The sequence below is a fragment of the Candoia aspera genome, chromosome 1 (assembly GCF_035149785.1).
Source record: "Candoia aspera isolate rCanAsp1 chromosome 1, rCanAsp1.hap2, whole genome shotgun sequence".
NCBI lineage: Eukaryota > Metazoa > Chordata > Lepidosauria > Squamata > Boidae > Candoia > Candoia aspera.
The window spans coordinates 110,199,091-110,223,845 of record NC_086153.1 but is presented as its reverse complement, the minus strand read 5'-3'; the positions used below and the strand labels follow the sequence as shown (position 1 = coordinate 110,223,845).

The 24,755-nt window shown below is 38.2% G+C and overlaps 1 protein-coding gene and 1 long non-coding RNA gene across 4 annotated transcripts; both read right to left on the bottom strand.

Moving 5' to 3' along the window:
- PNISR (PNN interacting serine and arginine rich protein) lies at positions 1-19,056 on the bottom strand. Of its 3 annotated transcripts, none has more exons than XM_063311820.1 (12): positions 18,942-19,056; positions 14,886-14,994; positions 12,489-12,674; positions 10,434-10,660; positions 7,538-7,724; positions 7,062-7,252; positions 6,666-6,803; positions 5,853-5,952; positions 5,132-5,185; positions 3,786-3,956; positions 613-1,723; positions 1-366 (listed from the first exon to the last, which is right to left on the bottom strand). In XM_063311820.1, exons 2-12 carry the CDS (start codon positions 14,971-14,973, stop codon positions 339-341), a joined length of 2,481 nt encoding a protein of 826 aa, XP_063167890.1. In that variant the 5' UTR covers positions 14,974-14,994; positions 18,942-19,056; the 3' UTR covers positions 1-338. The 3 variants fall into 3 exon arrangements, with proteins under 3 accessions (XP_063167890.1, XP_063167900.1, XP_063167907.1); XM_063311830.1 differs by having other exon boundaries at positions 18,946-19,026; XM_063311837.1 differs by having other exon boundaries at positions 1-1,723.
- Positions 8,911-10,427, bottom strand: LOC134503184 (uncharacterized). The gene is made up of 2 exons (XR_010068511.1): positions 9,890-10,427; positions 8,911-8,953 (listed from the first exon to the last, which is right to left on the bottom strand). It is a non-coding gene; the product is annotated as an uncharacterized LOC134503184 (long non-coding RNA).
- Positions 19,057-24,755: the final 5,699 nt, after the last annotated feature.

Sequence of the window (24,755 nt, the reverse complement as noted above, 5' to 3'; positions counted from 1 at the left end):
TTAAAACAAAAATGAACTAAAGAACTTTATTGACATCACAGTACATTCAATGGCAATTTAAGAACATTACAGCTGAAAGAGAATGGCGTATTTCATAGCCTTAGGTAAGCACTACTGTTCTGAAAAATGTAAATACAAAGAAATCCTAGCAAGTACTTAACTCCGAGCAGTGTTTCCAAAAAATACAGCTATTTACAGATTTTTTTTTTTTAAAAAAAGGGGTCAGCTTCCATCTACATAGCCACAATTGTAGCCTTTATAATGAGCCTCTATAATGAGACAAGCCCTTAAAAACTCATGGAATTTTTAAATCATTATGACTAGTGTCATATCATTCCTCAGCGTTTACGACGAGGAGTCATTGATCTGAAAAATAAAGAAAAAGTGGGGAAAATTAAAGGGAAAAGAATCATGAAAAGCATACATGTTAGGCTTAATAACTGCATTTCTTTTTTTAAAAAAGCAATCAAAAGGTATCTCCCCATCCCACCAGAAGAATCATCTACGGAAATTAGTTTAATTTGTAAAATACATATGTTGCAGGCAGGCATGATGAAGAATTGAAATATAAAGAAATATATAAATCAAGCAAAATACTTAAAAGAATACTACCTTGATCGTGATTTAGACTTGTGTTTGCGGCTTGCCTTCTTACCAGACCTTTGAGATTTCTCCATGGACCGTGACCGACTATGCTTTGATTTCTTCGGCTTCTTTTCTTTGCTGCTGCCTCGGGACTCGGAACTGCTTCTCGTGCTAGACTCCGAACCCGAGTGCTTTTTGCTCTCTTTGGCAGAACTTCTCTTGCTCTCCTGCCTAGAATCATGCTTTGACATTTTTGAAGACAGGGAATCGCTGCGAGAGAGCGTTCTTTCACTATCTCTTTTCCTTTTCAATCTCTCCTCATGATTGCCAGCTTTGCTGTCTTTGTCTTCTTTTCTCTGCTTCTCTCTGCGCTTCTCCTGATCTCGGTCCCTCTCCCTGTTCTTCTTTTTATCCTTCTCTACGCTCCTGCTGCGCTCCTTTTTCCTTTCTTGAACTTTGCTATCGTGACTATGTTTGTGCCTGTTCCCGCTTACGCCCCTGTGCTGGTCTTCGCTTTTATGCCTATCTCGACTCCCACTGCGGGTGGAATGGCTGGCAGGTCTATCTCTTGAGTGACTATCGCTTCTACGTCTCTCCCAGTTTCGGTCATGGGAAGGACTATGGTTCCTTCTCCTCTCCCGCCTTTCTATACTCCTGTGTCTGCTAGATCTCTGTCTTTCTCTTACCTTGCCCCTGCTCCTGCTCCTCTCTCTCCGGTTCCTATGCGAGTAGCTCCTACTTCTGCTACGCCTAACTTTCGGTGACCTGCTATGACTACGCCTCTTTTTCCTTTTGGGTGAGGAGGAATGTGTAGAGCTGCGGCTGCTGCCAGAACTACTACTATAGGACGAACTAGTAGCTGTGCTGCTGCTGCTGCTGCTGCTGCTGCTTCTGCTATTAGCACTTGAACTAGCACTGCTTGAGCTTTTTGACCTACTCCTTCCTGCTCTCTCTTTGTCTTTCATCTCTTTTTTGGGTTCGGTGTCTGGTGTTATTTCTTTTGGAGACTTTTTCTTTTCACTAAAGGCATCCTCCTCCTCAGCTTCCTTCACATCTTCTAGTGGTGAATGGCTGCCTTGCTCTTTACTGGCAAGTTCACTCATCTCTTTTGCAATTCTCTCATTTTGGAGCTTTTCTTCTGCAAAAGAAGTGCCAAAGAGAAACAGATCCCAAAATCATACAAATAAAGTGGTACCAATGCATAAATACTCTTATTCTTCTGGCCAAGAATAGTTACAAGCTCACAATGCGTAAGAATAGTAATTCTTTCACAATTGTTCCAGGTCAGTAAAAATCACTGGGTGACTTTCAGAACATACAGCAGAGGCAAGAGAAACCATAACCTGATTTCCTATAATTATTTTACCATACGTTCAATAGTTTTGTTTCGGTATATAGTATCACATAATAGGTAATAGCTTCAGCAAAGGATTGTTACCTTGTCGTGGTGCTGGAGCTTGAGCACCTCAATGATGCCATGAGCTAAACCGTGAAGGGCCACCCAAGACGGGAAGGTCATGACAGAGAGGTCAGACTAAATGCGATCCCTGGGGAAGGTAATGGCCATCAGACTGGAAAAAATCAACTTATATCCCCATACCAAAAAAGGGAAGCACTAAAGAATGTTCAAACTATTGAACAGTGACACTCATTTCACATGCTGGTAAGGTAATGCTCAAGATCCTGCAAGGTAGACTTCAGCAGTTCATGGAGCAAGAATTGCCAGATGTACAAGCTGGGTTTAGAAAAGGCAGAGGAACTAGGGACCAAATTGCCAATATCCGCTGGATAATGGAAAAAGCCAGGGAGTTTCAGAAAAACATCTACTTCTGTTTGATTGACTATTCTAAAGCCTTTGACTGTGTGGACCATAACAAATTGTGGCAAGTTCTTAGTGGTATGGGGATACCAAGTCATCTTGTATGCCTCCTGAAGAATCTGTATAACGACCAAGTAGCAACAGTAAGAACAGACCACGGAACAACGGACTGGTTTAAGATTGGGAAAGGAGTATGGCAGGGCTGTATCCTCTCACCCTACCTATTCAACTTGTACGCAGAACACATCATGCGATGTGCTGGGCTTGAGGAATCCAAGGCTGGAGTTAAAATTGCTGGAAGAAACATTAACAATCTCAGATATGCAGACGACACCACTTTTATGGCTGAAAGCAAGGAGGAACTGAGGAGCCTTATGATGAAGGTGGAAGAAGAAAGTGCAAATGCTGGCCTGCAGCTAAACCTCAAAAAAACCAAGATTATGGCAACCAGCTTGATTGATAACTGGCAAATAGAGGGAGAAAACGTAGAGGCAGTGAAAGACTTTGTATTTCTAGGTGCGAAGATTACTGCAGATGCTGACTGCAGCCAGGAAATCAGAAGATGCTCAATCCTTGGGAGAAGAGCAATGACCAATCTCAATAAAACAGTTAAGAGCAGAGACATCACACTGACAACAAAGGTCCACATAGTTAAAGCAATGGTGTTCCCCGTAGTAACATATGGCTGCGAGAGCTGGACCATAAGGAAGGCTGAGAGAAGGAAGATCGATGCTTTGGAACTGTGGTGCTGGAGGAAAATTCTGAGAGTGCCTTGGACTGCCAGAAGATCAAACCAGTCCATCCTCCAGGAAATAAAGCCAGACTGCTCAGTTGAGGGAATGATATTAAAGGCAAAAATGAAATACTTTGGCCACATAATGAGAAGACAGGACACCCTGGAGAAGATGCTGATGCTAGGGAGAGTGGAAGGCAAAAGGAAGAGGGGCCGACCAAGGGCAAAATGGATGGATGGTATTCTAGAGGTGACGGACCCGTCCCTGGGGGAGCTGGGGGTGGCGATGACCGACAGGAAGCTCTGGCGTCGGCTGGTCCATGAAGTCACGAAGAGTCGGAAGCGACTGAACAAATAAACAACAACAATAGGTAATAGGTTTTAGGCCTATGTAGATCACCTGATTAGGGGCTTTGCTCGTGTGTGAAAGGCTGCTATGAATCTGCACCCCTAAGGTACAAAGCAACCACTTGGCATGGCTTCTTCAAGGCACTCTGAGGTTTTATCTGTGCGTGTGTGTACATGCACAAGAGAGGCTTCTGCCCTAACTGCCTCATCAAATGATGCGCACAGGCTTTTAACCTATTAAAAGGCTAAAATATTCTGCTATAGCCATAAGAGCCCCTCTCCCTCCCCCTACACACATACCTTCCAGCTGTTTCTCTAGCAGTAGTTGCTGTTCTCTCTCCTTCCTCCAAAATGCTTCTTGTTTTTGCCTGATTCTGTGTCGTAGTTCCTCATCATCAGTATCAGATGACTCAGAGCCTCTGTCACTCCTCTCATCGTCACTGTCTCCTGATCCATAACCACCCAGTCCACCTGCGTGCATAAAGCCTAGTCTATCACGAGGAAAGATTAATCCTGGTTCTTAATATTTCTGCAGGGCAAAGAAGAGTGCATATTGCCCATCTTTCACTTCTTCACTGAAGAAGCCACTTATTCTGGAGGAAGTGCCAATGCTGGTTGACTGGAGTGTTCAAGGCCCACACATTTGACCTGCTGTTCAGTATCTGGTTTTACTTCGTCCGGAATAGCTTGCCATGTTTTCCAGCAAGCAATCGCTATGATTACATACTTTCTGCTCAATATGAGTAAAAAAGCTCTTTACAGAGCCAGTACCAAATGCTTAGAATACATCAGCACGAAAATATACTCTGAAGTACAATGCCTAAGATCTGTCCTTCAAGATATCTTTACAGTGATTTCAGCCAGCTTCAATATCCAGGGCTTTAAAAAGTCCCAAAGCCAATCAATTTTCTAGTGTTCAGAAAAGACTGTACATTAAAAAGGTACAGATATGCAATAGGAATGGACTTCTCTTCCCCCAAAAGATAGATCTGAAAAACTGGTAGAAAGTAATCTTGAGCATCTGATTCAGAAGCATTTTTACTTTCTTTCCCAGGTTCTTAATCTTTAAATTAGTTTACCAAATACATTTAAACTAACAAAAGAATTCATCATAGTGGTCAAAATAATATATTTATTTAATGTCACAATAATACGACGGCATTATCAATGTTACACTGACATGCAAAGTTTTTGCACAATCTTACAACATGGGATGCAATTCTGAATTTCATATCCAGCATGTTCTAATATCAAGCGCCAGCTATGAGAATTCAAAATATGCATTTGTTGTGTGGGATTTTTGGCAAGACAAAGTAGTAGATATTATTGTGTTTTTTATTTAAACATACACCAACACAGCTAAATTAAAAAAATAATAATACAAAACATTCAAGTCCATTTAGATACCATATTAGATATCTGGCCAAAAACACCCAACCTCCAAATCTAAAGGCAGGCTTGCACAGAAAAAATACCACCATACAATTTCACAGATTTCAGTATAGCTTTTTGTGAGATACGGTCCTAAGTTACTGGATGCTCACCTAATGCACATTGGATAGTTTCTCTTGTTTCAATACATATTTAGGAATGCAAGCCACAGCTCTCCCCATTAAGTCCCTCTCAAAAATCAGGAACATACTTACCAAGTCCAGTGAGGGAAGCCAATGCACTGGACTGTGCCAGCTGTTTTGCAGGAGCTTTGTATCACATCAACAACAGGAACAACATGTTAACACAAATAGCCACGTTTTCATAGTCATGAGAGTCTATGGTATTGTTAAATCTACTACTATTGCTGTTTTGTGGAGGAGAGAAAAAACATTAAAAACGTATCATCCATTGAAAGCCCATTAATTTCTGGCCATGAATGTTTAGAAATTTAAACTGTAAATTAATAATAGATACAATTAAAAAGGCAATTCTTTAGAGTAAGGCAATAACAGATTAATACATTTCACCTGGAATCAGTACAGTATGAAATAATTTACACACAGCTACATGAAATAAGGTTACTGGTTTTTAAAAAGAAAAGAAAAAAAAGAAAAAAGAAAAGAAAAGAAAAGAAAAGAGCTGACTAGCAGGATAGCACAAGCATTTTATTATTCAAGTTTGCCTTTTTTTTGCCCATCTAAATTTCAAGTAGATAATTCTATTTAAAAACTAAACACAATTTTTAAAAAGTTAAATGGAAAAAATGAAATAATTTAGCACTATAAACTGCACAGAACAATACATGATTACAAATGTATTTTTGCAACTTTCTCTTACGTTTAAATTATTTTAGGTGCAGATATTATATATATATAAACTATTACAAGACATGCGAAAGGACAGTTAATGAAGTTATTAGTACCCTAAACATACCTTTTATTGCTTTACGATGGACATCTTTAGCCACATAATAAATTTCTTCATTGGTGACATCTAGGAGAATTTCTGTCAGCAACATTTTTGTCAGCAACATCTGAACAAATTTAAATATAAATATGCTCATTCAGATGCTATTATCAACTATCCCAATTCAAGGTATCTCACTTTATGAAAAGCAAATAGGAAAGAATTTGACAACAGTCAGAGAAACAAGTTTATCTCACACCTTTTTTTTCTATCAAGAGGAATTACATTTTTTGTTGCTAGGAATCAATAATTGGAGATTTCTCAGTCACACGCAAGCCTTTGACTTGCCTAATATAGCTGTTGCAGCTGTAGCTACTGTCTCTTTGTTCGCCAGCATCTTTATGCCTGCAATAAGTTATATGGAGTCCCATGCAAAATATCAAGTAAAAAAATTGTTCTACAGGAAACCCTCACTGTAACAGACCTCAGTTTAACATACTTTAATGCAACAGATATATCTGCATGCAGATGAAATCTCAATTTAGCAAGTTACTTGATGACTGCACTAGAATAATTTTACTAAAGAAAAGCAGCTTTTCTTAATGTCTAAAGATGAAATATTTAACTGATTTATTTCAATAACTTTAACAATCAAAAGAAGTTAATTTTAAATTTATTTCTCTTTCAAATTACAAATTTATAATTAAATTGTATCAATTAAGTTAAAGAAAGTCAAAATTTAATCAAGCAATTACTTTTTCTTTAACTATAGCTCCCACTGAATTAACAATCAAATGCATACAGTCATGGCCAATACATTGGTTCAAAAATCAACTGTACCATCTGATACTCCTTTTCTTCCTCTGTCATTTCTGGTTCACTCTGCTCCTCATGAGCAGTTGGAGATGGGCTTCTGCTGACTTTTCCACTACTTGTAGCCTCTACATTATCAAAATCCTCTTCTTCTTCATCACTATCCTATAAAACAAGAAGAAATATAGCTGTTCAACACGTATTTACATTTTCAATACTTAAGGAACTTTCATATTTCACATGTTAACTATTCACACTGACGAAACCAAAACAAGGTATTGATGCAAAAGGAAATGGGGCAAAGTTGAAGTCTATTCTGCCTGATATGTTCCATCATCTTGCCAGAACAAAGCCAATGTTTTGAGAAGGACCTTGCAACATCTGCTTTAGAAGCCTGACAAATTATGAAAAGTATGGACTTACAAATTTACTTTTCTGTGGTAACCGAGGTCCATCTTCTTCTCCTGGTTCTGTATTTTCCTTCTTTTCCTTTTTAGACAGTTGAGAACGCTGCTGTTCCATTCTCTCTTTTTCTAGCTTCTTCTGTTTTTCCCTTTCCATCTTCTCTAAGCCCTCACGAATCCAAGCAGGTAGAGTTCTACGTTTAACAGCATCTAAAGCATCATAAAATAGGTTATTTAACAAATGCATACTTTCTGAGCCTTATCAGATTTTTAAAAAGTTAACAAGTGTCTAGTAAGATTTATAATTCTTTCCATGGGCCATCTAGCAGAGAACATTTGCTAGGCTGTAGCAGAGATTTAAGAGGAAGCATGGATAGGTGAGATTAAGTAGAGTATGCATAATTCAGCTCCTGCTGGTGAAACTCAGCAACCAGCAACTTGTATTCTCAAAATTCGTGTATCATAGACATTAAACTGAATATGCTGAAGACATACCAATTTGAGGGGGTTCCTGTTTCACTGGCAATGTGATCGGTGATCGCTGGCGATCTCTAAATGCTGGCCTTTCCCTTCGATTCTGAGGAGGTGCAGGAGGTGCTGGAGGCCCTGGGGGCCCCGGTGGTCCAGGCTGCCAGTAAGGTGGATGAAATCCACCTTGAGGTGGACCAAAAGTAGCCCCATGCTGAAAGAGTAATGAAGTTCATTTTTCTTTAACTCAGTGCTACAGATTCCCTTAACACTGTCTCTCAGCAAAAAGGCAAGCAGAAAGAAAATGGGAATCCAAGGAAAAGAAAAAGGAAAGGAAACGACAAGACTAGACTTGATCTCTATGGAGTGTTTTGTGTTTCTACTAGGGAGTCCAGAGTACTTTAGGCATTCCCTAAAGATTAACTAAACAAAATAGGATTTTTACCATTTAAAAGGTAATCTTGAAAAAGAGAGGCCTATGATGCATATAATACAGCATTGGAATCTTCCATTGAGGAAATACAGATCCACAGGACCCATGGGAACAGGAATTAGTTATTGTATTGGGGGTTTACCACTTTTTTTGTAGGTTATCAGGATGTTCCTAATATTCTGATCTCTTTTTCTGCAGTAATCTGGACAGGCAAAGGGAGTCCAATCATGTGCTCTTCTAATGAGCGTATCATATAGTTTTTCTACAATATAAATGAATTATTCTCTTGCAACTGAACAAGTCTAAATATATGTGGCCAAATTCTCATGATCAATTCTCATTTTTTAAGCAAAAATTATTTGACATATTTTATTTGAATAAGTTGATCATAGTGTGTGTTTAACATCAGTTGCCAAGTACCCAATTTATGACGCTGATCATTAACAGCATGATGTACATGAATGAAACACATTGGGTTTTTTCCTTTAGCAAAATGATAATTTAATAAGAAAGCTGCCCATACTGTTTTCAAAGGATTTGTGCAGTCAAGCAATTTTTGCCTTGGTTTTAAATATTACTGAAATCTCAATATAACCATTTTTCAGAGTATGTGTGAGGAGGAAGCATGGGTTCTATTAAACATGAATCATGATTTCAGAAAATAAAATCTATTCATTATCAGAAATAAAACCATCTCATCTTTTCCTAACAATTTAGGATTTTCTCTTACATGTTTAAGTGCCATCAGCACTGTTGGAAAATGTGGATTTAAGAAATGAATTAATTTCAGCTGCAAATTGTCAACTTCAGCTATGTTACTGTTAGAAGCAAAGCTGCTACAGAAAGCTAGTCAATAGTGTTTTAGGGTGTCCCCCCTCCCCCAAATCACATCTGATTCTTAGACAGTGTGTAGTCTTCAAGCAATTGTGTCTTCAATCTCAGTTCCATTAATACATCAGTGTGGCTCTATGGGATGGGATGTACTTTATTCGAAACTTCAGATGACCAATCTACCAAGCAAATTAAGGTTTGCAACTTTTAACAAACTACACAAGGATATAAAAAGGTAACTTACTATGTACAGCCTCTTCGCTTACTTTGTACATATCTACTAAACGTAATACCAAATCTTAGTATAGCACTAACACATAATTGAAAACAATGTAGGCATACCTTGTGCTCCTGAAACAGTACACCTAATGCTGTCTAGGTCATAACAAGGATTCCATTCACCGATGTAAACATTCAGAAACACGCACAGACATCAGATGTGCAAAAATTCTCATGGCCCCCTTCAATCTAGAGACTAATTCTCCCCTTTCACTGAAGTGAATGGGAATGCCTAGGCAGATGGAAGTGCTCCAGTATGTGCTTTAACTAACTAGCCCAAAACAAACAGCTGAACTTGGGTCAATGAATACAATTGTATTCTACAGTTCTGAATTACTCCAATTTCAGAGTAGCTAAAAATGCATGCATCATGATTGTACACAATATTTACCTTTATGTTAATCTTTATATTCTCTGCATAATTTGTTTACAAAAGCATTATTTATTCAGGTAATTACTATGGAGCATCCCAAAATATTTCCTGGATTATAATAGTAATAATAATAATAATAATAATATCTCGTGCTCATTATATTAATATTTTTCTCCTTTACAAAACATGAATCTATTTATACAAATACATCTATCCCTTCTAATTCTTATACACTTCTAATATATAAATATCACAAGGGGAGTCTAAAAGCAATTAAAACCAGAACAAAAGACAAAAAAATAAACCACCCTCCCCCCCGCAAAACCTAGTAAAATTTATAAAAGCAGATAGAGGAGGGAGGTAACATGTAAATAAAATGTACATTGCCTGTGGTGCGAATCGTGAATGCCTTTCTAAAAAGGAAGGTCTTGACCAGTCACTAAAAGATCACCAAAGAGGATACTACTGATGCGGTCACTGAGAAGATCCTTTTTCATGTTCCAACCAAACTTGCTTCTACCACAGCTGCGATACAGAGAAAGGCTTCTCCATCATATCTGAGGACATGGGAAGGCTTAGGTGGGAGACGGTGATTCCTAAAGCATCCTAGATTTAAGCCTTTAGGGTTTTAAAGATCATCAACGACACTGAGGTGTGCTTGGAAACAAACTTGCAGCCACTGTGGCCCTTGCAGCACTGCTAGAATATGGTCCTCCCTGAAAGCACCCACCAACATTCTTGCTGGTGCATTCTGGACCAGCTGAATTTCCTCAGACCTTTCATAAGTGGTCCTAAACAGAACGCATCACGCTAATCCAGTCTAGAATCAACACCTGCATCATCAACATAGCCAATTTGACTATGAATACAGTTGACACAATTAATTGAGCTGGGTAAATGTTTGAAAACAGATCTATTTTAACAAACAAGTAGACTCTGTTGAAATCTGCTTTAGGGCAATGCTGCTGGAACTCCACATGCTTATATTAAAATAACAAATGTTTCACCTGATAGTCAAACTGGTTCACTGGCCCCATTGCAAAGTTATCAGGTGGTGGTCCCCCAAAGTTGTGATTATTCTGGTTAAATATGTGCCTGTTGTCAGGGGCAAATTCCCCACTATCCTGACTGTTACTGTCTTCAGATGGAGGAACAATATCCATTGATCCAGGGGCTGGAGGAATCCATGGCTGATCTGGAGGCGGATGAGGTGGCTGGTGGGGCACGCTCCATTCTGTTTTGATGTAATAACAAAAATGTTAATAATCACTTTAATCAGTGTTTAATTAGGATATATTGATTTTTATAATAAAGGATATATCATTGAACATTGCTGGTTTCCATTTCTGTATGAATCCAAACTATGCTTAGTAGTCCTTTGTTTATATAATACTTAAGCAGATCACAACATCTACCACAATCAGAGAGACTGTGTTACATCATCTAAAATAGTTTCCAATCTGGCTCTTTCAGATCCAATGGAAATGCAGTTTCAAATGATAAGAATAATTTCCATCATCAAAGAAAATACTGATATGTGATAAAATGGATGTGACCTACAAAAGCTATGTAATAATATATTTATTAGTGTTTAAGTTGCCACAGAACTCTTGTTTTTCCTGTTTAAACTGACACAGTATCCCTCTGGAGAAAATTGTATCAGCTTCTCTAGCTGTGTTGGACTATCACTTCCAGCATGCTCAGTGCATATAACCAATTGCAGTTCTGAATGATATAGAAGTAGTTCAATGTTTCTGGAGAGCACTTGCTAAGATCAACTCTAGTTGGAGAAAGAGGCCAAAAAAGAATGTCATTTCTGTAGAAATTGGTTATCTTAAACAGCAGAGATGGAGGTGCTCCATGTTTCTGAAGTACAACTCAGGAATGTCGTAGCTAGTATGGGAAAACAATGAGGGATGTTGGAAATTGAATTTCAATGATGTTTGGAAAGCCACAACTTCCCCATCTATGTTACAGAATATGGACAGATTTAAAATTTAAAAGTAGTGAGACCAGCTGGAACACCACCACAATATTTAAAATAAAGTTTCTGTCTTCTTCCAGTGAACACTTTGAAAATCCTGTTTTACAAGTTTGCAGTGCAATTAATTCTGAAATGGGCAAGTCATGAGGAATGATGCTCAGTGCTAAGATGTCAACACACACACACACACACACAGCCCATAGGAGCAAGCTCAGTTTCTGCAACTGTCTTTAAAAGGCTTGCAGGTTGTTTGTATAAGATAAATCATAAACATGACAATGTGCAGCTTGTCTGGAATGAGGAGAAGGGACAAGAACAATGGCTGACCCAGTGAAAGATCTGCTCACATCTGTGTCCAATGTAAATTGCCATTATGCGATTGTGAACTGCTCTTGAAATGCTATTCTCTAAAAATGTATTTTTAAAAATTGATTCATTTTAACTGTTTATTGCCCAACCTTTTTACAGTATATATATTTATCAGGGGTAATTTCTGCTACTTCACTTCAGAAAACAATATTCTTTTCTTTTACTCAGAAAGGTAATTTGGTTTTTTTGTTTTATTTTTACCCAAGTAGAAGAAACTGTATCAATGAAGACTATTCTGAAATGCTTTTAGCAATAAGCATAGAACTGAATAAAATGGTTGTGGAATTATAAGAACTATTCTGTCCTGTTTGTTTAATACCAATCCCTTTCAATCTTTTAGGCCTGTCTATACAACTCTGGATTTATGTAACCTTTCTAATAATTTGTAGTATAATCATGCTACAAAGCTTGATCCCCAAAGCATCTACAGACTATTCTTTGACCACAATCTGAATTTATGTATTATGTCTGATTAAGGTAGAGAAATCCAAAATATATCATATACCTCTACAAGCAGCACAGTTACATGGGAGAATCAGTGCTTCTTGTCGTTCCCATAAAAGAAATGTTGCCCTAATGTAATTCTGCCCGGTATTACTGAAAATTTTGCAAACCAAAATAGATTTTAAGTTCGTAGTAGCCTTCTTTTAAGAACTGCATCCACAACTAGGAAGATTCCAAATGTAGTAAAAAAGGATCAACAACATACCTGGCTGCCACATTCTATTGAAGTTTGGATCATTCTGAAAATTACCATGGTTGTTTGGACCAGGTTCCATTCCTGTCATCTCCTGGCCATTTGGCATCATCCCTTGCTGTTCTACCACACCCTGCTGACCCGATGCTTCCCGCTGAGCAATCCATGCTTGAGCTAATGCCGCCCAGTCAATTTGGCCTACAAACAGAATTAGAATTAGATTTTCAATATATAGATTTCCATAACATAACCAAAAATTGCATCTTATTCATATGCCAGCTTTATTTTATAAGGCCTGGGGAGGAAAGTATTCTTAGGATCACTTACCTAGAGAGTACTGTTAAAGAAAATAATTACTAGACATGGACTGCATTTCAATGCAACTTTCATAGGACTAAGACCCACTGAATGAATATTGTATTGTATTGTATTGTATTGTATGACTGTACCATAACATTAACAAAGAATGCATTGTTTTATCACACTCCAATTCTCCATTAAAAAAAAAAATCTACATCATCTATCAGCCAAACTTTGGAGGAATCTAGCAGACACTGATACCACATCCCAGACTGCAATTCTATGCTGATTTACTGACAATCTTGAGCTTTCCTGAATTAAGAACTTATTACTGAAAAAATATGCAAAGATTTAGACTATATAACTCAATCCTGAACATGGGCCAGTTTCAATGTGTTTTAAATATTTAAGCAGCCTCTATGAACACTTAGGTATAAACTGGCATCTCACCAAAAAAAACAGAGAGAGAGAGGGAGGGAGACCACTGATTTAGATGCACCTAGATTTCATTCAATCTGTAGCCTCTTTTGCTTCTACTCTTCTGTAGAACACTACTTTTGAAAGAAATAATTGTAATACTCAAGCATCCTAGGATTACTACATTCTGTTTCTGTGTTCCTCCTTGTATTAACAGAATATTGGTTTGTTGAAACAATGTAACAACAGAATTGGAACACTGGCCTTCAGTTAGCACATCCAGATCTGACTGAGAAGATGAATATATAAACTTCTTTCTTTTTTATAAAAGAATAAAAAGCCATTAACATAAGAGAAAGATAGCATATGCATATAAGGAAAGGACACACATACAGGTGGCTTCGATTAAAATAAAACATTTTAAAGGAAAGGTTGAGAACCCACGTAGTGGGTTGGGCCAACATTTCCAGCCCATTTCTTGGAGTATGGGGGTTTTATACAGCAAAATGGGTGCCTTAAGCTTCTGCAAGGCATAAGGTTTGTCCTTTTTGCCCTTTAACCCCACCACCAAAAAGAAAAGGGCAAAAAAGTAGGGACCCCAATTCCAGTGATGTCATAACATTATTGAATATATTCCTTCCAGTCCTCAAAAGCCAAAGGTTTAAAAAAACAAACAAGTAAAGCTCCCATCACAAAGTTGCCCATCTCATCTTAAAGGAGGGGTTCCTTAACTTTTTGCCATCACAGTTCCCTTTAGTGTAATCTTAATGTACACACCTCCCCTAAAAATCCAAACACCAAAATGAACACAAATGAACAATGAAAACAATACAATGAAACTTTGGGAAAGGTGGGTTTATTGTAACAATGCAACTAAAAGGTTCTTCACACCTCCCCTGGACTCTGTCCTCACCTCCTCAAGGGAGGTACACCTCACAGAAACCCTGTCTTAAAGGGCTAAAGATTAAAGAGCAAGAAACTCTTTTAGCAAGTTTCTCCTTGTTATTATTTTGCATGTTACTGTCCAAGGGGAGGCATGCAGTTGGGCAAAATACTGAACAATTTAAAATTTGTATAAGGCTTGGCAGTATGAAATTAAGAATAACTCAAATTTAAAAGAGAAAAGGGTTTAGAAAGTGCATTTTGCATCTACAATGCATTTTGTTAATATGGTTTTTGAGAACCAACAGACCACTCTGCATAAAACTCAAAAGACTTCTAGTCTCAAATAGTACCTCTGTATTTGTCAGTACTGTTACACATATATAGCTGACATAATAATAGCCCAAAGCACTTGTAGTATATTAGTGAGTTGGGAAATCTCTAGGATAGCAAACCCAGCTTATTGGGAGAATACATTTCTTTAAGAATTTCAATAAATGTACACTAGAATAGAGAATAAATTATCAACTTAGCATATATTGCTGCTTATAAAGTACCAGCGTTGTCTCCTATTCACATTACAACCTGAAGGACTACTTATAAGCAACATAAAAACAACCTGTAACAACTTTCAAAAGATTGTAAACACTAAAGAACAGATTTGCTTGAGGTTTTGATCTAACAGTTTTTGTGAACTCATCACTAGCAATTTTTCTGTCAAATGAAAACGTAATATTCTAACCCAATTCCTAAAATGGGGGTTACTATCTTAACTTCCATGCTGAAAGCAAATTACAGCTATTTACTTACTTGGATCTTGCTGATGCTGAAATGACTGCATCCATTGCTGCTGATTCAAAGGCCACTGTTGCCAAGGCTGCCCACCTTGATCCCACATCTTTAGTTGTTTATATATTCTCTATTTGATCAAAAATAACATTTCAAATTTGAGTTCAAGCTTCAGTTTCAAGTCATTCAACTGTATACAGTGACATCCAACCCTTTCCAAACTATCCATACAAGGCTATCCAAACCTTTTCCAAAACAATTATGACATTCTTGTAATCAAAATATTCCACAGAAACTATACAGGATTTCCCTGAAATCTGCAATTGCTTGAGACTTAGTAAGCTGCAACTGATAAAAATATTTGGATGTAGACATTCTGCTACCATGATTGCAAAATTGTCTATCAAATCTAAAGCTGAATAATTTCCAGAACAGCTATAAGATCTGCCTTCCTGAGCTGACCTTGGCAAGCAGAATTTAAAAGCCATGAGTTTATTTCAGCTTCCAATTATTTTAATTTGATTTTCTGCTCTATTTTTAAACAACTATTATTTATACAAAAATATTTGGAAAAGAGTGGGAATAAAATGAAATAAATATAAAAACTTATATACTAGGGCTAAGAATGTCAACTATGCATTCCCTTGAGTCACACTGAGCTGGGTGGCCTTATAAATCTTTAAAATAAATAAATAATCAATCAATCAATCTGATAACCATAAACTAGATGAGCACTGTAAGAAAATCATTATTTTCTCCTCTCCTTCACATAGCTCCTGTGCAGTTTACATGACTCTAAACAACACTACATCACATAATATACATTTGAAAATGGGTAGTAACGAATATAAAAATTAAATTAACAATCTTTTTGCCCCGTTAAATATTGCTTTCAGACTACATGAAGTAGAATGTTTTATTTGGTACACAGGTTTTTCTAGTAAAGAGGCATAAATCTGCGAAGTTATCCTGATTATAATCTTGCATATTTGTTTTATAATTTCATATATATTCCCCATCTTGTTTCCATATCAGACTGAAATGGCCTAGTTTTATTTGTTTTAGCATAGTAATTTTATCATGGAATTCAGACTCTATTTGGTTGTAAGGCACATTTGTTAAGCACCTCTGATTATCAAAACACTATTTTCCCCAGAATTTGCCTATATCTATGAATAAAGCTTTAGTGGGTGTATTAGGTGTTTCAACAGCAAGAAGAATCCTGAACAATTCTAACAGTTCCTAAAAGACAAAACATACTAATTGCAATGTCAGGATGCCAATATTTATGTTTTTGTCCTCTCCCAATTGGTGGCATATGCTGTCCCTATGTATTTTTGCAGCAAATCTTAGGACTCACCTAAAATATGCCGTGTGTGTGTGTGTGTGTGAATAGCCATAATGCACATTACTAGATGCCAGGTATAAATGATTTCCGTGTGTGTATATAACAAATTCCTTAACTTGCTGTTTCCCTTTTCATTTTTATGGTAGATAAAAATCAAATTCATTGAAATGGTACAAACCTCTTTATTTCTACAGAAAAAAGAAGGCTGTTTGACTTCTTACATATAATTTAGTTTCTAGCATCTGTAGATGCTTACGGATTACTTACATAACTATTTTTGCATTTCTTCTTTATTCCTTCTAATTAAATCTGTTTCTTACTGTGTATTTATTTCTAAATTCTCAACAGTACTTTTATAAAGTGAAAAAATAAAATCTCAGATATGCTGCTAGACAGAACAAACTTGGTTTAACAAATCTGCATTTAATGAACTTTGGATGCAGTAGACAAAATCTGAGTCTGCACACCTCCCTGAAATTACGGACAAAGTCTGTTAAATCAAGGTTTTATGTTTCAGGGAAGCACAGGGAAAGTCAGGAGTGGGCAGGATAGTGGGAAGATAGCAAAAGTGGAGAGGTGCTGGGAAAACAGAGAAGTATGGACTCCTTTCATGGAAGTAATAGAAGTACAAAATTCTTCAGACAAGTGAAGTCCTTCAACATTTAAGAAAGAACACACATTCCTAGAAATACAGCCACTTCTAGCAGTCTTCTGTCTAAAAAGAAATTATTTTTATCAATCCAAACCAAAAAAATGCTTTTAGGAAACAACATTCTGTGAGAATGGCACTGATATTACACATTTTTGTATACTTACTGTCCTATCAAATATTTTATATCAGGAACTGACATGACATCTGCAACCACCTATCTATCAGTTGTATCTTTAAATGGCACTTGCACCTCCCCTCTAAATTTTAGGGATATAATTTCAACTGATTAAATCAGGAAAGCTTTCAGCTTGTTCACACAAGATCACTGAAATCTACTTTTTTAATTTTGAAGAGATAATCTGATCTACCCCTGTTCTCCACTGCCTACTACCAAATAATCTATATCTATAATTGGAAGGATAATATTGTGTATATAATAGCATGGAAGAAAGAATCCCTTGATTCATACTATCATCCATCCATGATATTTCTCTTAACCACTAGTACAACATGCCACAAATTTGTATACAAATAAATAAAAATAAATTCAATATATAAAACCTTCAGTTCACTGAAAGATGTATATAGTAGAAGCATGGTAAATATTTTTTTTAATGCATAAACTTCTTAAGCACCACACATTTTCTAACCTAAAATGATCAGGACACTTGGAAAATAGTGACAGATTCATACAAACATATCAATGAATCTAACACAAATATATCTGAATCCGTTTAGAAATTTAAAGTTAAAAAATAGTCCCCTTCTCCAAAGAGATGAGCATCACTGCATCCCTATGAAGCATTATTTTAAGAACATATCTGAGAAATATATAATCTGAAATATGGTATGAAAATCACAATTACATTGCAAAGTTATGAATATGACTTAAGTGTCTGCAATAAAAGTAGATCTAATTACGCCACTTTTGTTTACAACACCAACATTTCTGAAAATAAATTGACAAAGGTTATTATTCCTCTAAAATTACAAATCTGTTAGTCATCTACAGCCCACAAGGAAAAGCAGGGGGATCTAAACCAGAAACAACCAAATGAATAGTTGCTAGCCCATGTAACTCACCAGAGCTGCTTTTGTTATCTTCCATACAACAGAAGTAAGGTTACTACTTTATTCAGTAGCTATGGGCTGGAACTGTGTTAAAACAACATAATTCACTGTACTGTGGCAGACAGAATCCCATTCTACATTTTGAAACTAAAAACTATACCCAGAGCAGTTCTATTGTTTCATATCAATGTTCCATTAAGTTCAGCAAACTATTTCCAATAGTTGTTAACCTGATCTCTCTTGGCAGCTCAGAAATGTAACATGAAGACAAAAGCTCTTTTTTGTACATCACTCGCCTTCCATCTAGAATTTAGGGTACTATTATGATTGTTTCTGGGCATGGACATCGTATTAAAACTGGAAAAAATCTGCTTCTGAATCAACATGCATGGGATAATACTAAAAATATAAGAATTTATATTAAGTACAGGTTCTTTTCCCATGGGAGAATAATACAAGCCATACACCCGACATCCTTCACCTATCTTCTAGCTATCAGCAATCCTGTACACGGGTGGTCCAGCATGTTTACAATGCAACGTGCGCGCCTGGTTCCTGGCCTTCTCACTTGGCAACCATGGCAACAGAACTAAGCCGTCGCCCCAAGTGTCAATCCAGGCTTTATCCCGTTCAGATTAGGGGACCTCAACGCAGGCGCACACTGGGCTCGTAATAAACCCAATCTCAGCCCGCCGCTTCGATAGTCCAGCCAGGATCACAGCGCATGCGCACGACGGGGTCGGTTCTTCCCCGCCCCCCCTCTGTTACGAGTACCGCGAATGCGCCTCGATCAGGCATCCCGGAGAGGCAAAGGGAACTAGCGGGCTCCTCTGTGTTCTTAATCCGAGCCTAGAGCACCGGCCCTACATCTTCTTCTCCTCCCCTTGCCTCGGCGCAGCGAGCTCCGCCTGCTCAGAATTCAGCACCAAGCACATATGGCGGAAGGGATCTGCTCATCGACCGGCTTCCGCCTCTTCTCGACCGCAGCCGCTACGCAGGCAGTTACTCACCCCGCCCGCGCCTTCCGCGCCGACCGGTAACACTTACAGCTCTTCGGCTGCCTCCGTCTCCACGGTTAGCTTTGCGCGAACCACACAAAATGGCGCCCGCTGGCACTCACCCGGAACAGCAAGTTACGTCACCGCAACCCGGTGGAGAAAAGCCTGCCCTTTGAGTCTATCAGCCATCTTTAGCCAGGGCGGAGGCGTAGACAGACAAACTAGAGGCGAAGGTACTGGTCACCAGATTCTTTGGACACCAATTCAAATTACTCCTCTACGTTGGCAGCGGCTGATGGGAGTGGTGGTACAAACATCTGGAAACTTACTCAACCACTGCATTAGAATCTCCGAGAATAGAGCCAGCCATTTGCAGCTGTCAGCTTTATGGTACCTAATTTTTTTGTTTGCCAACAGGCGAGTCCATCTTATAAGCTCTGTCTTCTGTACGCGCCATTTTTACTAAGGGCGTGGTCGACTTACGGAGCTGCTTATTGACGCATGCGCCGCCTCCTTCGGTGTTTCTGTTCGCGTTGTCGGGATTGCTGCTGTATGTTTCATTCAGCTTTATGCTATAGTCGTCCGCTTTTTCAAATGGGTAAAATAGGTAGGGGCTGCAAAAGTTTGCGCGTCCGCTACGTAGCCCAAAGAGACGAGTTTTTGTTGCCTTGTCCTGGTCGACCGGATTTTTGTAGCCCTAAACACTTAAAACTATAGTTGTATAATGTTACCTAGAGACTGGATTTTTTTTTAAGACACAGTGAAGCTTAACTTCCAAGAAAACATGCATAGCGTGAAAACTGAATCCTATTTTAGTTTTCCTTTAATATGCTTTCTCTCCTTGAGAACAGAAGCTATTTGCCTTTAACATTATTCAAATAATCTTCTCTGTCTGACATAACTGTGTTTGGTCTGCTGGCAGTAACTTTTTAGAATGCTTTAGCATTTAAAAAGTAAAGACAATGGAATAACTCTGAAAAGCAGAACAATGAACTCAAATGCTTCATGTGAGTGGAAATTACCAAAGCGTATGTTTCAGGCGACTCCCATCCATTTTAATGCAAGGAGAGTAGACAGTGCCCAATATGTTGTATTTAAGGAAATAAACTACAGTAGTCCAAGAAAGGAGAAGACTCTTGAGAGTCCCTTGGACTGCAAGGTCAAATCACTCAATCCTACAGGAAATCAACCCTGACTGTTCATTGGAAGGACAGATACTGAAGCTGAAGCTCAAATACTTTGGCCACCTAATGTGAAGAGAGGACTCACTGGAAAAGATCCTGATGCTGGGAAAGACTGAAGGCAAAAGGAGAAGGGGACGGCAGAGGATGAGATGGTTAGATAGCATCACCGATGCAATGAACATGAATCTGAGTGAACTCCGGGAGACAGTGGAAGATAGGAAGGCCTAGCGTGCTATGGGCCATGGGGTCACGAAGAGTCGGACACGACTTAATAACTGAACAACGACAACGAAGTCCAAGAAAACCTGTGCTATAACTATCCAGAGGGCAGATACTGATTCTTGGGAGTGGCTTACTCTGAATTCCTGCACTGAACAGGTGGTTGCGCTCTGTGCCAAAAATGCCTTTTCAGTTTTATTCTATGACTGAATCCTGGGGAAAATATTTCTGGATATGATGATGTTCTGGTTGGATTGAATCATCTTGACAGGCTATCAAGAATGCTTCTGATTGCCCAAATGGGCACATTGGGTTAGCATCACATACATGCAGCAAAACACAGTAACTTTGCTGAAGAGGAATACTAACAATGGCAACTTCTATGTGGGCAACTTTTTGTGGCCAGGAGACACATTTAGCATGTTGGTGGAGGACAAGGATGCTTGTGGGTTGGGCAATTATGAAAAGCGAGTGTGGGGTACGGTACAACAATGGGTGGAACTAGGAATTTCTACAGGGTATATAGGGAGAGTTTTGGTATTTTCTTAAATTTTATTTAATTCACTGCATTTTTCATGGATTTTGTGCTACATCCTCAATTATTAGTATTGGTGTCAGTAGGTTAGAGAAGGCACAGTGGCAAATAAAATGCCACAAAAGGTCTGATCTCATGAAATATGGATATGAATGCCCATCTATCAGATAGCATTTAAACCCATATCATTCCAAGGTTTTCTTAATCTCCAGGGTCAGCTTCATTATGATATGCAAAAGACAAACAGGAGGGACTTCGACTCAGGATACAATAGAAATGCGAATTTCATCAGTCTGCAACAGCTGCAAGTTGCTTCAGATGAAGCAATAATCAAGAGATGGTTAAAATGGCAAGAAATAATATGATAAAAAGAAGCCGTGCAGGCAGCTGACAGTTCCTCATGATTACATGTCAATAATGAAAGAACCCAAGATGTCTGGACCATGCAAAGCACTCTGGGTCCACTTTGGATCAGGTTACATTGTTTAGATTTTTCTTTTATCTTAGAGGGGATTTCAAAATGTATAAATAAACCTAGGAAAGGTTATGGGAAACTAGGTTCCTATGGTTTCATTATTTTAAAATATTCTGGTAAATAAGGCAAGATAGTACTTTTTTCTTTCCTATTAATAAAAGAAAACAGACATTTCACTATTTAATATCTTATTAATCTTCCTTTTGAGGATTTTGAACTATTTTGCAGCATACTAAATATAGAGTATACACTAGAGAAAATAAATGTACTATCTCATATTAAACATATAATCAGAATGCAGTTCCATTCTAAACTACAATACTTTCAGCAACTCCATTTATATGGAGAAGTTGATCTGAACAAAAAACCAAAACATAACAGTAAATTTCAACAAAGTATGTGTTTTATTTTACCCAATCACATAAATGTAAACATATGCTTACCTAAATACTTAATATTTTATTTTGAAAAATAAACAGTTTATTTTCTATTTACATCCCAAATGGAATATATTTAGAAGGCATTTTCCTATTTTACCTTGGTTCTGTTAAATACATATTAAACATTCTATGCATTCTATGTAAAAATACAGTAATAGCTTTAATGCGTGTACAAAGTAAATTCTGCTTGTATTTGTTTTTGCTATTAAAGGTAAAGGTAAAGGTTTCCCTTGACGTAAAGTCCAGTCGAGTCCGACTCTAGGGGGTGGTGCTCATCTCCGTTTCTAAGCCTTGGAGCCGGCGTCCGTAGGACACTTCCGGGTCATGTGGCCAGCATGACGACACGGAACGCCGTTACCTTCCTACCGAAGCGGTACCTATTGATCTACTCACATTTGCATGTTTTCGAACTGCTAGGTGAGCAGGAGCTGGGACTAGCAATGGGAGCTCACCCCGCCGCGCGGTTTCGAACCGCCGACCTTCCGATCGGCAGCTCAGCGGTTTAACCCGCAGCGCCACCGCGTCCCTTCGTTTTTGCTGTTAGGTAACCTTTATTGTCTGCATATGTACCATCATTTCAAATATAATCCAAGAGCACTAGCATTGAAATGCAATCATTTTTGTTAATGCATTTAAAAGGTCTTATCCTGCCTCACATAACCCAGTTATCTATGGGATTTTACTGTCAATATATATGTGTGTATGTGTGTGTGTGTGTGTGTGTGTGTGTGTGTGTGTGTGTATATATAAGCACTAAAACACTTCAGTATGAATGTGTTCCTATTATACTGTTTTAGAAACTGACAACCAATGTCTTTAAAAGTCAAAACCAAAATCAACTAATACTTCTTTGAAAGAAAAAAATATTAAAAAGGGAATAATTTAATTTAATAATTTCTAGGCTACTATTAAGTAGTAGACAAGCTGTCAATATTCTTGTTTTGAAAGCTCAATTAATGTGTAGAACATGTTCCAGTAAAATGAGATAAGATACGCATTTCCAAGATCAAACCAGAAGATGGTGCTGCCTCAGTTGACAATGCTTTTATCAATTTTCTTTTCTGATCCTAAGCTGAGAGGTTTTACAGACACAAAGACAGAATCACCAACGGGTACACTGGCTAGGAATGACAGGAGTTACTGTTAACAGATATGGTAACAGATACTTAAGGTAAACCCACTCCTCATTTGTGCCAATGTTTAGAGACTCCAGAGAAAGCAAAAATAAGAACGATAATGATACACATTTTATGAAGAGTGGCTGTGTAATATAACTGCAACAGATCCACATGCAACAATTAATTTATATTTATTTATTCATTCATTCATTCAATGCACATAGACATATATAGAATGAACATAACAAGTGGTAGGGGTAGAATAATGAGATGGAGGAAAGAAATACGATTCTTTAAAATTAAAGTCACAGGATAGCTCCAGCCAGAAGTAGCAGTAAACTCATTGACTTTTACAACACAAATAGAGAAAAATGACAAATGTTTCTTTTAGTATCATACGCCATGCTTAATGATGGAAATTTCAGTCCCAATTATGGTCATAAGTTGAGGACTACCTGTAATTGGCATACAAGACAGATTTGTGCAAAGGACTTTCTGGCAATAGCTGCCATCTTCCAACAAGCTGAGAATCCAAGAGAAACCTCCCCCCCCCCATTGTGCACAAATCTGGGGGAGTGCAACCCTATCTAGGACCAAAACTAGAGAGTCACCAGAGTCAGGAGATTCAAAAGGATAGAGCCAAAGCTGGTTCTTCCTCATCCAGGTCCCCATAGCCACTCAGAAATAATTTTTGTGGCATCACTTGGTCAGCCAGGGTTGAGTTGTATAAATGAGTAGCATCTACATACTGATACTTGACCTCACGCTGACAGATGACTTCACCTGGAGGCCTCATGTAGATATTAAATAGCTGAGAAAATGTAGAGCCCTGACTTCCGGTGGGAACATGGTGGACTGCACAGCTGTGCCCGTGAGCTCAGCAGGCAGAACTGGCATCATGGCAGTTTTTTTCAGGCTCAGGCTGGTTTCTCCTGAAGCCCAGGAACATTTTTCCAGACCAAGGAAAACACTCGGAATTGACCCATCTGTCCTCCGGACGGCGAGTTGCAGCCAGGGGATCGCATCTGCAATCGATGGGTAAAACTTCGCCAGGAGGGTGGGATATCACCATTTCCAAGCTGCACTGCAGCCTTAAAGGGACATTAAGTCCAGCCACCCCATTTCTAAAGCACTCAATTTTTTAAAAAGTATTTCTATCTGAAGAGTGGCTTTCTACATTAAGGAGAAATGATCTCTCTTGGTGCTTATTTTTGTTATTAATTAAAAAAATTTTTTTTAAGCTTTGGATTTAATGATTGATTGTATCAAAGGATGATAAGAAATCAGGGAAGGCCAGGATGGTTGCATCACCCCATCCCAGTCCCACCAGATTGCATCATCTACAAGTGCAATCAATACTGTCCAGATAATCCATTTCATCCAGAGCCCTCTGTAACTACAAGCAAATCACTTTCCTCCAAAATTCCACTTCCTTGGGACTAACAGGTTCAGACTCATCCCAAATTGCCGTACCAATCAATTCCAAGAGACCTGCACAGCTGGTTTATAATTCAGAGTGAATCTAAGCAATTTTTTCCAACAGATGCCTAGAGTAGTTATTATGGCAACCTTGTAGATGTTCCTACAGTCCCTCCTTCCCTAAGAGGGATTGAGTTACTCTAACCTACATGTATCTGCAGATGCAGTAAGAGTAGAAAAATTACTTTTTGCTGCCCTTTCACCATGAGGTAGTCTTAAGAAAAGATCATACCTGTGTTCAGTCTGATTCACTCATTTTCCCCCAGTAGCTCTGTGGAATCTATGAATAGAGGCCACACAGGTACAATTCAATCCAAGGCTGTGGCTGCCCTTTCATTCCAGGTAGCAACAAAGGCCTCAGATGAACCCAAC

What these genes read in the sequence shown, in the direction of transcription:
- PNISR (XM_063311820.1), bottom strand. Translation starts at nt 14,973, where the DNA reads ATGTGGGATCAAGGTGGGCAGCCTTGGCAACAGTGGCCTTTGAATCAG. An exon ending in CAATAGAATGTGGCAGCCAG is followed by an intron (nt 10,661 to 12,488) that starts GTATGTTGTTGA and finishes ACATCAAAACAG; the next exon opens with AATGGAGCGTGCCCCACCAG. An exon ending in TGAACCAGTTTGACTATCAG is followed by an intron (nt 7,725 to 10,433) that starts GTGAAACATTTG and finishes TTACTCTTTCAG; the next exon opens with CATGGGGCTACTTTTGGTCC.